The following is a 16,852-nucleotide window of genomic DNA, read 5'->3' as shown; positions in this document are numbered from 1 at the left end:
ATAAATAATATTCATAAAACAAACAAAAGTAACATATTGATAAGTGATATACGAACTATTTTCAATTTTTTTTGGGATTTGTGATTAGGAGATCTGACAGAAGGAGCGTATACTTTGTGTACACGGATTCCGAATGGAAATCCCAGCTAAGAGAACAGATCCCACACATATGTGTATTCCGTCTCTTTATCTGAAATCGTGTCCACTGTCGTCTGAGGCAACTAGTCAATTGTAAGACTCAGTTGAACTACAGAGATGAACGAGGAACCTCATGCCCATGAAAATCTGGTTGCCAAAGCCCAGAAATCCGGTGATGAGGATCTTGAAGCTGGCAGCACAAGTAGCGAGGAGAGTCTGGGCGAAAGACTTAAATCGGTAGTGCCGGTCATTTCCGGGACTACCGAACTTCCAGGAGATAATACGGCTTCAGGCCCTCAATCACTGTGCATATATCTACTCGAGCCCTTCATTTTAGTCCTGCTCTTTGCCTACAATTTCTCGTGTAAGTACAGGGAGAGTAACTAAGTTAGATCTATTTATTAATTTAATGGTATTTCCGCCGATTTCAGCAACCGTTTTGAAGAATGAAGTAATATACCAAAGCTGTACAGCGGGTTTCGGTTATCCGGATAGCGTTTGCCAGCTGCTGGGCACCAAGAATGCCACGAATGAAACAAAGGTTCATGCATAAACTTTTGGGGAGTTAATTCATGCTATATTAACCATTTCTTTAATTTCCAGAGAATTGAGGAGCTAGTGCAACCATATGCTGCCCAGGTTACTTTGGCTATGCGGATAGTAGAGTGTTTCATTCCTGCTTTCTGTGGACTCTTCGCCGGATCCTGGGCGGATCGCTATGGCCGCAAGCCTTTGCTGATGGGGTCCTTTCTGGGTGGGTCCGGCCCATTGTTAATCATTTAAATCTTTTTCTATCATCCCGATAACCAGGCTACGGCCTGCAGTATCTCATTTCAGCCGTGATATCTTATTGTGCTATTCAGACTCATGGTCTGGTTAGTCCCTGGTGGTATGTGCTCTCCATCGTACCCCTTTCCTGCCTAGGAAGCAGTGTCACTTATTCCGTGGCCGCCGTTTGCTTTATCAGCGATGTCTCTGAGGGTCGAGTTCGATCATATAGGTCCAAAGTCATATTAAATAATATTTCCCATATTAACTATATCTTACATTATCTTTAGGTTGATCGCCTACGAACTGGCCATATATGTGGGCCTGCTCCTTGGTAGCTTTGGATCTGGTTATGCCTATGAGGACACCGATTCCTATATTGTGTTTAGCATTTCTGCTGTGTCCATTTTCGCGGCCCTCTTCCTGATGACGGTTCTACTTCCGGAGAGTTTGCCTATGAGGAATCGAGTACAATCAACTTCATCGATAGACACTAGTGTGTTTTCTCTTCTGAAGAATTTGTGGAGAACCTGCACGAAGCCCCGCGAACACAAGAATCGCTTTATTTTGCTCACCATTATGGTAGTGCTGCTGCTTACCGCTTTTGTCGCAGGTAAGCCCCAAAAATACTAATGTATAATTCAAACATCGTTCAATAAGTACCTATAAACATAAATAGTTAAAATCAAGGTGACTATAACGTATATTTACTTATCAAATTAACTTAGAACCCTGAAAACGGTTAACAAACCACGTATATAATTAATAATTTATCCACTTTGACATACAATCAATTATTTAATATTTTTATATATATTTCTATCAGATTTGTAAGGCGTCAAACCTGTATATCCCCGTTTAAGTTATTTATTGTAATGGTTGTTTACCCATTTTCAGACGGTAGCAATTCTGTATTCTACAAGTTTATGAGGATCAAGTTCCATTGGACCGTAAAGCAGTTTACCGAGTACGAGACGGTTAGCATCTTGGTACCTGCAGTGGCTGGTTCCGGTGGAGTTCTCTTCCTTTGGTCCTTGAGAATGGTGAGTTTTGGGGGTGTCCAACTGGAACTTTACTAATTTCCTCTCCCTATGATCGACAGTGCACCAAATCTGCGGTTCTGTGGCTGGCCTTGGTATCTCTTCTGAGTCACTGTTACAGTAGCCTTATGAAGGCCTTTGCCTTGGTCAGCTGGCAGATCTATGTGGCCATAGGATTGGGCGTGTTTAAATCCCTTGTGAATCCCATGTGTCGCACCATGATCACCAATCTACTGCCGGCCGATGAACGGGGTAAATACTGATTGTACACCTTCATTTTCTGTTTTTTACCCTTGTGTGGGGTTTCCCATTCCAGGTAAAATCTTCGCCCTACTTGGCGTCTTGCAAGCACTCTCCCCTTTAATATCATCTACTCTGTACGTTGCGATCTATACCCGAACATTGGACAGTGATCCGGGTATTTTCAATGTTTTTAGCGCCTTTCTACATGGCATAGCCATTATTCTTGTGGGGTAAGTTGTTTTGACCCATACACGATTGGTTTCCAATAAAGACAATCCCAAATTTTTCAGCATTGTTTGGCTTCGGAAGTCGAGAAATCAGGTGTACTATGAACCGGTCTTTAAGTGATTTATCGTTCAGTCCAAAGAGCAAGAAGAGTGGAAGAAAGCGCCGATCATGCCAAACTTTGGCTAATAGTTACGCTGGGAACTTCCCCATTTACCTCTTAACACAAAATCCACTCATCCATATACTTATTTACATATTCGACTGTCATTCAGTCGTATAAAAATGTGTGAAGCCAGAGGAATTGTAGTATCGCATACCCTCGACTTTGCTTATCTTTCGCGATCTCACTCTCCCTTCCCTTGGGAAAAATTGTTTAACTACAGTACTCAAAATATTTTCTCATTAACAAAAATATGGGTTATTATTGCAGCAAACCTGTGGCGTGTGCGCGGTCACTTGACAATTTTTACGGGATATAGATAAAAATATAAAGACTGTGCATCCGTTTGTGTGCCTAATGATTGGTGCTAACTAGAGATTTGAGCAAATGCTAATTTCACTTGCTAATTTTAAATTAGTCGCCAGGTGTAAAAACCCTTGATCGAGCGTTATGAGCAACAAACCGAATGGAACTCAATTTACGCACGAATTTAGTGGCCCAACAGAGCAGAACGAAATCCCTGAAATTCTACATGGATCGTATCAGACCATATCGCATGAATTGACAGCAGACCAATTAAAATTAATATAAAATAATTATCGAACGCAAATATAATTAAAACTATAGCGATTTCGTGAGTTTTGTGACTTTTTCTTATATAATGCTTGTCATCTAAATTTAAGATTAACAAATTATTTCCTTGATAGGAAAATGTGGGAATTAATAAGTGTTATAGAGCAGAAAGGTTAACCTTTTGTCCATATGGCAATTCTGCGGTAACAAAAAACTGAAAATTATCATGAAAATGTGTGTTAATAGTTTTATTCATCATCGCAATCTCTCCGGTATTTTCGGGTTTCGGTCTGAAGATGTACTAAACACTTTTTAGACTCGTGCTACTCATTTGCACGATCCAAAAATACGCAAATTACTATAAATTTGCCAGCGAAAAGAAAACAAACAAAAATTCACGTTTCACTCATCAAAAGCCTGCTCTGAGTTTTGGTATTAGGGCCCAAATCTAATTTAAGCCCGACCGGCAGGGAAATGGAATTTGGCCGAATTCGATTTGAATGGAATGGAATCTGGTTAGGCGGGTCTGCAGTACATTTTCCACATTTTCCCGTGAATCCAGCGAAGCTGGAAGCCGCTGGAACTGATGCGGCCCTAGATGAACAACTGTTCACCTGTGTGACTGTGTACCTGCTGTATTCGCCGGCTATTGACGATTCCGCCACCGCCGAGAGACCCACTATATAAGCCCATGGATCGCGCGGCAGCCGCTCATTTCGAGAACGAAACTCTAATTGCAAACCGTGTGTCGTCGCCGTCGGATTGGATTGTATTGGCTTGGATGTTGAATTCGGTTTCGTGTTCCCGGCTATCGCGGCAATCAAGCGCTTGAATAATAATCGAATTAGGCATTAGTAACCCATAAATCTGATCGGAAGTACCGGGCGCCAGGGGATTTTCTCCCATCGCATCGCGGTTACGTGACAGGTGTTGCAATGTGTCATTGAGGAGCCACCACCAAGTTCGAAAAAACCAAACACAACCGGCTAGACATTGAATCGGGTTCAAGAACTTGTCCAAAACCAAACAAGCCATGGTGGAGAAGGCCTCGAGTGCGTTTACGCTAGAAAAGCTCCGAAATCTGCAATGGCAAAAGGTGTTTCATATGTTCTACATAGAACCGGTTGTCTTCATGCTGCTGTTTTCGCACACGCTATCGGGTGAGTGACCCGGTCTGGAGTGCCCCGCATCTAGCATCTACTTACCATCCGACCTCACATCCAGGCACTATCCAGCGCAACCAGGTCATCTACCAGACGTGCACGGTGATCTTTCACTACAATGAGTCCGATTGCAAGCAACTGGACGTGAAGAACGCCAGCGCCGAGATAAATGTGGGTCTCGAATTCTAGAATTCTTCCTATCTAGAATTATTCCAGCCTGATCTTCCTTCTCCTCCGCTTTGCAGGCCATCGAGACGGAGCTGCAGCCGTATGTGGCCAACCTGTTCCTAAGTCGCACCCTCCTGGAGAGCATTGTCCCAGCCTTCTGCGGCCTCTTCATTGGTTCCTGGTCGGATCACTATGGCCGGAAGCCCCTGCTAATTGTTTCTATGATAGGTAAGACCTGTTTTAATTTTAATTCTAAGTTAGAACTTCTGACTAACGAACCATTTCGATCAAGTAATTTAAGTAAACGTCAAACGCGTATTACACAATCATAGAGAGAAATCACAATAGAATTTCCCTTACTTAGCATAGTTGATCAGGTATACTAAATTCTCTAGTTAATTGTCTCGAGTAGAACAATTTATACTCCTAAGTTGTGATGTGGGAATAAAAGTAAATATTGCAAATTATGCTTAAAACTTTAGCTATGCAAATTATATTTATAATTTAACTTATGAACAGAGTTTGCCAAGCAATGAGTTAATGTAGCTTTTATTGCTTAACATAGTTGTAGAGGTATAACTTATATTACTTATTGACTTGAGTAAAAAAGTTATACCCCTAAAAGTCCTAATAACTCAAAGAATGCAACTAAAAGAAAAACTGCAGCTATAAAAATTCAAGTTGTAATTTAACTAAAATTATTGCTAATGGTACACCACCAATATCTTAAGAAATACAACTAACAGTAAAAAATCCAGCTATTTTGGCTATTATAATTGTCCATCCAATAACTTAATAGATCTAGAGGTTATAAGAAAATTTGGAAAAGGTTTTGCAGTATACTTGAAATATTTTTTGTTCCTCTGCAGGATTCTCCGCCTCCTTCCTGATGATGGCCGCCATCTGCGAGCTGTCCAGCTACTATGTGGTGAATCCCTGGTGGTACATCCTGGCAGCAGTGCCCCACTCCCTGCTCGGCGGCAATTGCGTATTCTCGGTGGCCGCTTTCTGCTTCATCTCGGACATCACGGACTGCAAGTCGCGTCCCTACCGCATGATCTTCATGGAGTCGCTCTTCTTCATCGGCCTGACAAGTGGATCCCTACTGTCCAGCTTTGTGTACGCAGCTGTGGGTTCGGCGGCGACCATTGGCCTTTCCGGCTGCATCGTGACCTTCGCCACGTTCTTTATCATCTTCTTTGTGCCGGAGAGCTTGCACTATCATCAAAATCAAGCTACTAAGAACGCGATCGCTGCGAATGGGGAAAAGGACTGCAAGGAGAAGGAGGTGCCCATCACCGCCTGCGATCTGCAACTGGACCGCGTGGCCATCGACTGTCCACCGAACTTCATGGACACAGAGGAGCCCGAGAAGGATAAGAAGATGGAGCTACCCACGCCGGCGACACCAGCGATGAGCTTCGACGATGATCTGCTGGCCAAGTACGTGGAGAGACTGCCGCAGAAGGCGGCGGAGGAGGAGCTAAAGAGGAAGCAGGCGGAGGAGCGGTCTAAAAAAGCGGGTCTGTTCAGTTTTGTGCACATCAGAGACATGATTAGCACCTGCTTCAAGCGGCGCGATCATCACGCGCGTGCCATCATCTGGCTTGTCACCCTTGCCATGTTCCTGTCCATCTTCGTCTTCGGTCAGTCTCTAATTAACCCTGCTAATTCCAAAGCTTATGTAATTAATCGCTCCCAGATGGCGTGATGACCGTGATGTATTTGTTCGTGCGGGAGAAATTCCACTGGACGGTGCGGGATTACACGTTCTTCGAAACGGTCAGCCACCTGGTGCCTATGATTGGAGCACTCATCGGATTTCTAATCCTGCGGAAGGTGAGATTTTCATTTGGCGCCCAACGTGGGGTGAAAGATCTTTTTTATATTATCCGTTTATTTTAGGTCTTCCGCCTGTCGGTTGTGACTTTAGCTCTGCTAGCCTTCTTCTCGGAGATTCTGAACAATCTGGCCAAGGGCTTTGCAACGATGCCCTGGCACATGTACCTCTCGGTTACTCTGGGCGTATTCCGCTCCATCTCAGGCCCCATGTGCCGCACTATAGTATCGAACATAGTACCTCCCTCGGATCTGGGTGAGTTTTACGATTTCTGTTTCCCAGCTGTTTTCAAGTACAACTATTTTTACCTCTCCCTTTCACAGGCAAGATTTTCTCCATAAAGAATGTTTTGCAATCGTTTGCGCCATTCGGTAAGCGGAGCTGGTGCCGTTTGACTGTTTATTATTTTATTGACTCTTTTACTGCTAATTACAGTGGCAGCTCCCCTGTACACCCTCATATACAAGCGGTCGCTCACCACCTACCCGGGTCTGTTCAACTTCGTCAGCTCGTTCCTGTACCTGCTCTCATTCGTCTTTATCGGGTGAGCTTGACGGGGAAAGCCCCTCTTCAAACACGCTAATTGATCACACATCTCCAACTCCCCTCACAGATACGTCTTGCGGATCAAATATAGGCACAAAGATCACTACGCCAAGGTTCTGAAGTGAGGCGGCGACAGCGGATCTGTGGCCAAATTAACATGTGATCACCCCAACCAAGCAATCAAAATTTACAAGTGGAGCGAATTTAAAGATCCGAATCTGGAAAACAAGCGTTTAACTGTGAGGGATCATCGGTTATAGGTTGAACGAATGTATCTTGTTTGACTTGCTTATTTATATTTTACCCTTTAGTATTTTTAATTCGTTTTAAGGTAACATTAAGAGAGCTATCCCATCTTAGACTATTAAATTGTTATGAATCACAAACCACTTTATCTGTTGAGTACTTATTCTATGTTAGGCACAAAAACATAACATTTTAAACGGCTCCTTTACTTAAACAAATTTCTACGAAAAAAAAGGTTGTTATGGATTAAATTTGTTTTAATTTCATTTTTATGCCTGACATGGTATCAAAGAGCAAATATGGTGTTATCAAATTGTATAGTCGTCAACCCTTATGTACATAACATCATGTGTATGTATATCAATTCATTTCCGCATTCTCCCATTAAATTATAAATTTGCGTAATTTATTTCCTTTTTTATCGCGCTGTCGTCTAATCGAACTGTTCATATACTCCGGCAAAACCCATTTCTCGGGTCACCAGACTTCCCGCATCCACATCTGTGGTGGGGTTTTGCAATGAGAGTCGAACACCATCTCGTTTGAAGAAAAGTTCAAACATAGCTGCCACTTTAAAGCGCTCACCGAATTGACCAAGTGCCACTATAAGTTCTGAAAGAACTTCAGTTCTATCTAATTTCAAAGATTTTTTAATAATGGAATATTTTTTATAATCTATTTTCTTAATTTTATTGCATTTAACCGATTTACACTTTCAAAGTTTTTAAAGTTTTTACCCTTACTGACCCTCGATAAAAATTTGTAACACTAATTTTTTTTTAGGTTTCTTACTTATGTACATAAAACTGCCAAAATAAAAAAGGCAATGATATATTTCCTAACCTCACTTGAACATTTTTCCCCACTGTTTGGCGGTACTGTTTTGGTACTGTTTTGTGCTTCAAAATATTCGGTCATTTCGGTGACTTCAGTAATTTCGGTGACTTCGGTGAATTCGGTAATGAAGGTGGGTGGTTCAGAAGATTCTTTGGTTTCGTATGTATATGTTGGTGGCGTTAAAAGCTCGGTGGTTTTTTTAGTGTTCTTCAGTGTTTCAGAAGGTTCGATTATCTTACTAATCGTCGGTGGCTTAAAAGATTCGGTGGTTTTGTTAGTGGGCGTCGATGGTACAGAAGATTCGATGGTTTTTTTAGTGTTCGTCGGTGGTTTTGTAGGTTCGGTGGTTTTGTAAGTGGTTGTCGATGGTACGCAAGATTCGATGGTGTTTTTAGTGGTCACCGGTTGCTTAGTAGACTCGGTAGTTTTGTTAGTGGTCGTCAATAGTACGGAAGATTCGATGGTCTTTTTAGTGTTCGTCGGTGGTTCTGTAGGTTTGGTGGTTTTGTAAGTGGCTGTCGATGGTGCAGAAGATTCGATTGTTTTTTTGGTGGTCGTCGGTTGCGTAGTAGATTTGGTGGTTTTGTTAGTTGAGCTGTGCCTACACTCTCCTTTCATCAATTTCACATCGTCAATGACAATGTCACCACGGGGCGATGCAGGGTCCGTGACCGTGAAAACCACCTGGAAACTCTCATCCATTTCGTCGATAGGGATCGAATACTTAACCCACTTGGCGCCCCGATGGTTGAATTTGGTGGAGCTAAAACATCAGAAAAAAATAATATACTAATTGGAATAAGAAAAATACTTATATTGTTAGAGAATCCACAGATGGATGTATACGTAATTACATTTGTTGCTATGGGTAATAAACAGGTAGAATCTAGCAAACTTACTTTGTTTTAAAATTCTTCAACATATCTTCGATTGTTATTGATTTTAATTTCGCTGATACCACCAAGTCTTTGACATCTGTTCCAAACATAAATATGTGAAACTGAAAGCACAAGGAGTTTCCCAAGGTAAGGTTCTTGGGATAGATGGGGGATAAAAAATGTTTGACCCCGGAGAGATTGTTGTCCATTTCCATGCGAATAAAGTGATCTATTGTGCGGCTCTGGAAAGTGTGATCATGGCGGGGATAGTGGATAGTGTAGTCGTGGAAATCAGGGTCAAAGCTGATCCTTTTCCATGAATGGTCCTGAGTGTTATGTTCTTTCCAACCACACATATCCTCTCTCTCAAAGTCGCACCAGTAGTCCACTGTTTCATTGATTTTAAGGCATGTTCCCAACTCACGGATCCACTCCGCTCCATTGCAGTAAGTGACTTTACTTCCGAAAAGAACGAATCCTTCGTCGCATTTGATTTCCGTCCTTAAGCCTTTGGTAATGACAATGCTTCCCCCCATCGGAGTTTTAATATCCTCGCAACCAGCCTCTGAGAATTCAAAAATGAATTATTATTAATTTTATAAGAAATGGAGTTTTTATCGATTCTTGCTATAACATTTTAAATGTATCTTTTTTCAGATGGCTTATTAAGATCTACTCACTGGCACATGACATCTTGCCATTGGGCAAAAGAAAGAGTTCTTTAAAGTTATCTCCGTTCGTTTGTCCATAGTTATGAAGGGTAAGTATTGCCAGAAACCAGAAAATATGGAAAGCAGTGAAAACCATTGCGGAATGTGTTATATTTGAAAGCTCGATATCGACTGAGCTGAGCTAGCCTCAATTCCATTTATATAATCTTAGCAAAATATGTTTATTGCCGGAAGTATAGATTGTTAGATTTCGGATCTGGATATGCATATATACACATACAGTAAAACTTCTAGAACTCGAAGTCCCGACTGTCGAAGTCAAAGAAGCTTTATGGGTAGTATAGAATAAAAATAAGACACATTTAGTCCTACAACCGAATCCTTATAATTGGAATATATTTTGAAGGCAACCTTATATGAGGGAAATATTGTAATTATTTAGCCCACTCCAGCAAAATGTTTATTTAAGTTTTTTTGCCTACGCGAACATTATTTGTTGACAGATGGGTGTTCGATTTACTCAAGCTCAACTGTATTTAATTTCCTCTTTATTTCAAAGAATTTTTACCAATAAATATATCATTTCCAAGTAATGTGGACGTATTGGGTCCTATCAACATTTTTCAAATTATTTTGAGACTATTTTTGGGAAATTTTAATAACGTTAATGGAATTTATTTTAATGAGAGACCAACTTGTTCAATTTATTAGCCCTTGTTCTTTGGTAAATGTTGTGAAGTATAATTATAAGACCTATCCTAAAGCTAGATATTTACATTTTACATATACAAATATGTGTAATAATACTTTTAAAAGAATTAAAAATTTCTTGATACACTGGCTTGTGAATGGCTAGGTTCTTTTTATAAGAATTAATTAACTTCCAATGGCCTGGTAAACATTGTCACTGCCCATGGATTTTTGAATGCCGAAGACCGCTCTGAAATGGAATGTTAAGTTAATATCAGAAAGTAGTTTGAATTTTGTATAGGTACTCACGCTGACATGCAGTAACACAGGAAGTACAGAGCTACGCTGATGAAGTTGAAGATGCCGGGATAAAAGTTAACTGTGGCCTGGTAAACGGCCGTATAAAGAGGTGCAGCTCCCAGGGGTGAGATGGACTGCAGCGAAGTGGTTAGGGAGAAGATTTTACCTGTGAAAGTAGTAGATTAGTAATTTACTAGGTCTTTTGAAACCCCCTCGAACTCACCCAATTCCGAGCTGGGAGTGACGTGCGAAAGGATGGCCTTGCACATGGGCGACATAACCCCGCGCATCATGCCCAGAATCAGGGCCAAGTACATCTCGCTGCCATACACGGCCGTGGCCCTGACCGTGCTCTCCAGGACGCAGCAGGCGAAGGCCAGGAGGGTCATCATAATGGTGGACATCCCCAAAAGACGACGCAGAAGGATCATGGCGATGGTGCTGCCCACCACTTGAATGACGACCCTTGCCGCATTAAAGACACTGTAGTCCTGAACAGTGTAGTCGAACTGCTTCCGCATGAACATATAATTCACTGTGGACTCGCCCTCTGAAAAGTCGAATGAGTACTTAGCTCCAAGTCTTGAACTAGTTTTGATAAGCTCATCTCACCCATAGCAAAAACGCACAAGGTTAGCGACATCATGACAAACCAGATAATAGCTCTATCGTAATTTTCTCGTTTTCTTATGCAAGTCTTCACAAGAACCTTCACCAAATCCAGACGGAAGAACTCGCGAATGCGGGGCTGAGGGAATATTACATCATTTAGCAACAGTTGAGAGATATTAGTTTTGTATACTTACCCCAGTTTGCAAATCTTCAGACTTGAGACTCTCTGGCACAAAGAAGTAGACGTAGATTAGCGCTATGGAGATGATGGAGCCCACCAAGATGAAAAGGGTTGACGCTCCGGTGGCGGCATAGATGTAACCACTGGCCACACCGCCAGCCATCATACCCAGACCCAGTGCAGCTTCCATGGTCACCATTCTGGAGGAAAGAAGTTAGGTTTGGGTATTTATATTAGTTATCTATCCAGTTAAGGGATAGTAATACAATATACATTTAATTAATTGAAAAAAGCTTTCTATCTTAAGGATTAGGGGTGGAACTCGGTTTTAAATAAGTTGCAACTCTTTGGATGAATGGCAAACCTTATTCAGGCTAACAACAATTATAATAATATTCAAATATCATTTTCTGAGTTTAAATTTTGCATGATATGATAATTTATTTTCCTACCTCATGGCTCGCTTATCCTCGGTGGCCACATCGGAAACATGGCAGTAGAGGATGGTGATGAGGGCGCAAGTGCCCCCACTGAACACCGATGGCGTAGAGGACAACAGGAACCACCAGGGACTGATGTTGGTGGCCGCCGTTACTTGTGTAAGAACTATCAGAATTATGGCACTGATGAAGTATCCTAAAAAGTGATACGTACATTAGATATTTTAGTGGTGTATATAATATTTCCTCTCACCTGTAAATGTGGACAGCAGGATGGGTCGTCTGCCGAACTTATCCGACCAGGGTCCCAGGAAGAGACTCACTATGGCGGGCACGGTGCTCTCGAGCATCGAACTTATCATCGTGATGGTGGAGGCATACTCCTGAACTTGCCCCTCGATCTTCTGCAAAGTGGGAACTCTGTTTGATATGGGATTCTCTGGTGCTGATAAGCCTGAATTCTTGTCGTCACGTTTCTGTAAATCACTAAGTGGGAGGGGGTTCTGGCACGGCTTAACTATCTGCACACATGTGTGTCAAAATATAACACCCGATTTGTATACTCTGCTCGATAACTTTTTGTGATAAGACGATCTATTAGTCATAAACGATTGGGGCTTACTTTTGTTTTGGTCAACTGATAAGCAGCAACAGGTGCAACAGTTGGCATTCAAAAGAAGAAAAACCGTGAAACTTTATTTCAAATCTGTATATTGAGTTTTTAGAAAAAATGTATTGTTTTCATTATACTCGTATTCCACTTTATAATTCTCAACCCTATCGTTTTCTTTGGTTTTAGTGTACTGATAAGCAGTACGAAATTAAACAAATCATGTATACATATCAATATTGTGTGCGCAATTCAACAAGAACACAGAAAACTTTTATTTATCAAAAAGTAAGTACCTCTCTGTTTCTTTTCACAGCAATTACTGCTAATTGAAATACAATTAACTACCAATAAATTCGCAATACACCCGTGTAATTTATGTAATTTCCACCTAGCTGTGCTCGTCCGAGTCGTGAAATCGCATACATTATTGGATACAAATACGTATACGCCCCGTTACCTATTTCTTTACAACATACCTTAACCTCATCGGAGGCACGATCCGTACCGAGAAATGGCTCGCACTCGGTTGCATTATATTCCATGACCGTGACGCAGGTTTGGTAGAGTATCTGGTTTTGATAGACGGCATCTGGCGGGGGAGTAGAGTCCGATTTATAGACGCCCACTGCGAAAGCTGCGATCATACACACCTGTTAGGAATCTGCCAAAGAAAACCAGAAACACAGCGGGCTCTAGAATCAGCGAGCGGGGTCGTTTTAGCCAGCTGGCTGAGCCACCGAAAAACCGATTGGCGGGTGGGGCAAGCACTCCGGTTTCCAGCGCCTCATCATCACTGCCGATGATTGGCTCCTCATCATCTCGGGGCATTCTGCTCTGGGGAAGGTCACGGCCTTATCGCACACACTCTTTCTAACAAAGTGATCGCTGCAATTATCGCGTAGACAAAGGAATTAGCGATTCATTCAGCCAAGCAATATATCGAAGCGGGAAATGTGGTAAACCTCCGCGCGCGCCGAACTCGAGTGCTACACTAACCGCTGGGAGCAGCTGAATTCGACGACGTAAACAAACAAAGCGAGCGATTGCCAATTTGAGCACACCAAACCGTTTGCTGCGCCCTATCTCAGCCCGCTGGAACCGCTGGAACCGCTCCCACTGCCAAGAAACCCCACTATCTGATTTATGCTATTCGATATTGGTATTTACAGTTTATTGTCTCGCTGAGAACTGAAAACAGTTGAATCTTTTCATCTTAACTTTACAATGCTTGCACATGCAAAACACAGTCCAGATAGCAGATACATGCATACGAATAAAACTCATAATAATACTTGCACAAATACAAGGAGTACAAACACTAGATTAATTTACAAAAATAGTTTCTAGTCGTCAGAAATGAGAGCTCTTTCCCAGCACTTGCAGGAGGAACCTAACTTATGAGATACATTCAGCTAAATCGGAGCGCTGGGTTTGCTGGTTAACTGCCGATAGCCTGGTAGATACTGCTGCTGCCCATCGACTTCTGTATTCCGAAAATCACACTGCAATTTATATAGTACGTATTAATTATAGGTATCTTAAATCATTGAATTCCAATTCTAGCAAAAACTTACGCTATCAAAATGTAGCAAATAAAGTATAGAACCGCGCTGATGAAGTTGAAAGCTCCGGGGTAGTATTTTAAGGTAGCCTTGTAGACGGTTGTGTACAGGGGAGCAGCTCCGAGTGGCGACACCGATTCCATGGACGTGGTCAGAGCGAAAATCTTGCCTAAATTGGGAGGGTATTGTTTTAGTAAATCGCACACGCTCCTCCAATTGCTGAGTTCCACTTACCCACTTCCGTGGCGGGCGCAACATGCGAGAGAATCGCACGACACATGGGTCCCATGACGCCCCGCATCATTCCCAGTGTCATGCCCAGGTACATCTCCTGCCAGTAGACTGCCGTGGCCCGCACGGTGCTCTCTAGGACGCAGCAGGCCAGAGAAAGCATGGCCATTGTTACAATGGACATCTTCAGGAACCTTCGTAGCACTATCATGCCGACAATGCTGCCAATAATCTGGATCACGATGCGGGATGCGTTAAACAGGCTGAAGTCCTTGATGGTCCAGTTGAATTGATCCTGCATGAACATGTAGTTGACAGTGCTCTCGCCCTCTGCAAGCATTATTAGATTAGTTCATTTTGTTCAGAGATTTCCAGTCTGATTTTAGTTACCCATATCGAAGATGGCTATCGTAAGAGCAATCATAGTAAGCCAGATGATGGCACGATCAAAGTTGGGTCGCCTTTTGAAGCAGGTGCGAACCAAATCCTTGACCAAGTCGAAACGGAAGAACTCACGGACTCGCGACTGTGGATAAAGCACAAGGAGTTAGCTTTGCATTTCCATTTATCTCAAGAAATCACTTACTCCCGTGTGTATATCGGCTGGGTTTAAGCTCTCGGGCACAAATAGAAAGACGTACATTAGGGCAAGCATCATCAGACATCCAGCTATGGAAAATAGGACCAAGGCATTCGTGGCAGCATAGATGTAGCCACTGGCCACATTGCCCACCATCATGCCAGCGCACAGGGAGGCCTCATTCAGAACCATTCTAAAGGAAGAACGATAGAAATTAAGGTTTTTTTCTAAACACAAGATTCTCTACTCACCGTAAAGCCTTCTTTCGCTCCTTGGCCACATCGGATATGTAGCAATAGATTCCCGTGATCAAGGCACAAGTTCCACCGCTTAAGACCGAAGGAACTGAGGAAAGAAGGAACCACCACGGGCTAATATTTGTGGACCTGGTTATATAGGTAATCACTATCAGTATAAGAGCGCCAGAGAGGTAACCTTAAAGAAAAGTAAATGTAATCAGTGTGTGTTTTAAAGGTCGTTACAAGTACAACCAACCCGTAAACGTTGTCAGCAGGATAGGTCGCCTTCCGAACTTGTCGGACCAGGGACCCAGGAATAGACTCGCAAAGGCTGGTATTATGCTCTCGAGCAGAGATGTTGTCATCATGATATTCGCCGAATACGTCTGTACTATCACCTCAATTTCCTGAAAAACAGAAGTTCACTTTAGAACAAAGCACAACTGCGGCTCACGTTTAGCATGAGTCAACTCGTATCTACATACATATATTTATAATTTTAACGCTTTGCTTAAGTTCGATACTATCAAAAAATGTAGCCACAAAGGATTTTATTTACTTCTGTATTGCCCGCTGATAAGGTTTGAGTGCCGTGCTAATGCATTATCTCTAAGCTCAAAACAATGGAAATGTTGCATTAGATTAAACCGATTTGCTAAAGTGATTTTGCTTTGTCACGTCGGATGCTGATATACTACGAATAAGTGGGTCACGTCTTTGAAGAATGCATTAACCGCAGCGAGCCAAATACTTTGAACTTTACAGCAGTGGTTACGTTTGTAGTACCATTGTAAGAACTTTGTAAATAAAATATGTTAGATAATATTTTTTTTACATAAGGGCCTCTATTATATGAGTTCCATGATTTTTAAAATTATCTAAATATTATTTATATACATATTTCTATTATTTATTACTAAAAAAGCTTTTACGCTTCCCGGTGTTTTTTGTTCTGATCGTTAGTATATGAATATCATGGCCCCGTAACGCCCCGCAGAGCAGCAAAAACAGAGATAAAAACATTTAAAGCTAAAACCAGACACGAGACCCAGCAACAACAGCAAGTACAGATACCAAAGCTACATGACACATTGCATAGTATACAATTGTAGGTCGAAATGATACACTCACTTTATCCGCATCCGATGCGCGATCGATGCCCAGCAACGGCTCACATTGCGTGGCATTAAATTTCTCGATGGTGACGCAGGTCTGGTAGAGGATTTGATTTTGATAAACCGCCCCTAAAACAGACAACAAGTTAATTGAATGAAGCATCCAATCAGAGATTCTCCCTGCTCGCCATCATACCGATTAAGTATCTAGCGAAGAAGATGAGAAAAACTGCGGGCTCTAGGATGAACCACCGGTAGCTGCTGTAGTCACGGGGCGGGGGAACTGGAGAAGGGTCCACCTGCTCCTGGTCACTGGCCACCGCGGAAGAGGCGTCCAGAGTACGTGGCGCCGAATCTTCTCCAGTCTCCACATCGGCCACCAAGGCCTCGGTATCAGAACGGGGCATTCTGGACAGTTCCCGACTCTGTAGATATCTCTCGCGGAACTTGGGGATCCGACTGCCTTCCACCAGACTTCCGCAGATAATGAAATTAGCAATTCATTCACCAGAATGCAGAACGCAGTTTCTCTGATTGAGACTTCCAAGCGCGACGGCGGGTTTCGAGATACTGAAGCTCCAGCGGCTGTTTTACTGGTGATTAACGTGGATTTATCGTTGTCTAAAGCACTGCTGGTATTACATGTATTATTTTCACCAATACAGTTGGCTAGATTATTCCGTAATTAATGGTAGTTATTTAAAACTTTCTAAAGGCAGCAACAGCTGATTGTTCTGCTTCTTCTATGTTATTGTTTTCGTTTCGATTTTCGATTCTTATTCGTGGGGAT

General features: G+C 42.2%; 5 protein-coding genes and 1 long non-coding RNA gene across 6 annotated transcripts; 3 read left to right on the top strand and 3 right to left on the bottom strand.

The window, feature by feature from the left end:
- Positions 1-126: 126 nt before the first annotated feature.
- LOC108008741 (probable peptidoglycan muropeptide transporter SLC46) lies at positions 127-3,203 on the top strand. The gene is made up of 9 exons (XM_017072639.4): positions 127-502; positions 570-679; positions 742-892; positions 949-1,138; positions 1,197-1,519; positions 1,804-1,949; positions 2,009-2,198; positions 2,263-2,419; positions 2,480-3,203. Exons 1-9 carry the CDS (start codon positions 256-258, stop codon positions 2,535-2,537), a joined length of 1,572 nt encoding a protein of 523 aa, XP_016928128.2. The 5' UTR covers positions 127-255; the 3' UTR covers positions 2,538-3,203.
- A 638-nt stretch (positions 3,204-3,841) lies between these two features.
- Positions 3,842-7,256, top strand: LOC108008409 (probable peptidoglycan muropeptide transporter SLC46). Its single transcript, XM_017072255.4, has 9 exons — positions 3,842-4,310; positions 4,375-4,484; positions 4,559-4,709; positions 5,351-6,127; positions 6,184-6,320; positions 6,387-6,576; positions 6,645-6,692; positions 6,757-6,865; positions 6,935-7,256. The coding sequence occupies exons 1-9, from the start codon at positions 4,184-4,186 to the stop codon at positions 6,990-6,992; spliced, it is 1,707 nt and encodes a 568-aa protein (XP_016927744.2). The 5' UTR covers positions 3,842-4,183; the 3' UTR covers positions 6,993-7,256.
- A 290-nt stretch (positions 7,257-7,546) lies between these two features.
- LOC118876967 (poly(A) polymerase-like) lies at positions 7,547-10,033 on the bottom strand. Its single transcript, XM_036813651.3, has 4 exons — positions 9,509-10,033; positions 8,850-9,393; positions 7,962-8,713; positions 7,547-7,614 (listed from the first exon to the last, which is right to left on the bottom strand). Exons 1-4 carry the CDS (start codon positions 9,633-9,635, stop codon positions 7,547-7,549), a joined length of 1,491 nt encoding a protein of 496 aa, XP_036669546.2. The 5' UTR covers positions 9,636-10,033.
- A 161-nt stretch (positions 10,034-10,194) lies between these two features.
- On the bottom strand, positions 10,195-13,337 carry LOC108009363 (probable peptidoglycan muropeptide transporter SLC46). Its single transcript, XM_017073664.4, has 9 exons — positions 12,986-13,337; positions 12,812-12,924; positions 11,976-12,126; positions 11,735-11,918; positions 11,296-11,482; positions 11,102-11,237; positions 10,713-11,039; positions 10,499-10,655; positions 10,195-10,439 (listed from the first exon to the last, which is right to left on the bottom strand). Exons 1-9 carry the CDS (start codon positions 13,161-13,163, stop codon positions 10,376-10,378), a joined length of 1,497 nt encoding a protein of 498 aa, XP_016929153.2. The 5' UTR covers positions 13,164-13,337; the 3' UTR covers positions 10,195-10,375.
- On the top strand, positions 12,481-13,709 carry LOC139352473 (uncharacterized). The gene is made up of 2 exons (XR_011603679.1): positions 12,481-12,620; positions 12,728-13,709. It is a non-coding gene; the product is annotated as an uncharacterized lncRNA (long non-coding RNA).
- On the bottom strand, positions 13,492-16,771 carry LOC108009362 (probable peptidoglycan muropeptide transporter SLC46). The gene is made up of 9 exons (XM_017073663.4): positions 16,259-16,771; positions 16,079-16,191; positions 15,204-15,354; positions 14,960-15,143; positions 14,715-14,901; positions 14,519-14,654; positions 14,132-14,458; positions 13,910-14,066; positions 13,492-13,837 (listed from the first exon to the last, which is right to left on the bottom strand). Exons 1-9 carry the CDS (start codon positions 16,467-16,469, stop codon positions 13,774-13,776), a joined length of 1,530 nt encoding a protein of 509 aa, XP_016929152.2. The 5' UTR covers positions 16,470-16,771; the 3' UTR covers positions 13,492-13,773.
- Positions 16,772-16,852: the final 81 nt, after the last annotated feature.

This window comes from Drosophila suzukii, chromosome 2R (genome assembly GCF_043229965.1).
Source record: "Drosophila suzukii chromosome 2R, CBGP_Dsuzu_IsoJpt1.0, whole genome shotgun sequence".
Taxonomy (NCBI): domain Eukaryota; kingdom Metazoa; phylum Arthropoda; class Insecta; order Diptera; family Drosophilidae; genus Drosophila; species Drosophila suzukii.
Note: the sequence above shows the minus strand (reverse complement) of the source record. Positions and strands in the feature narration are given on the sequence as shown.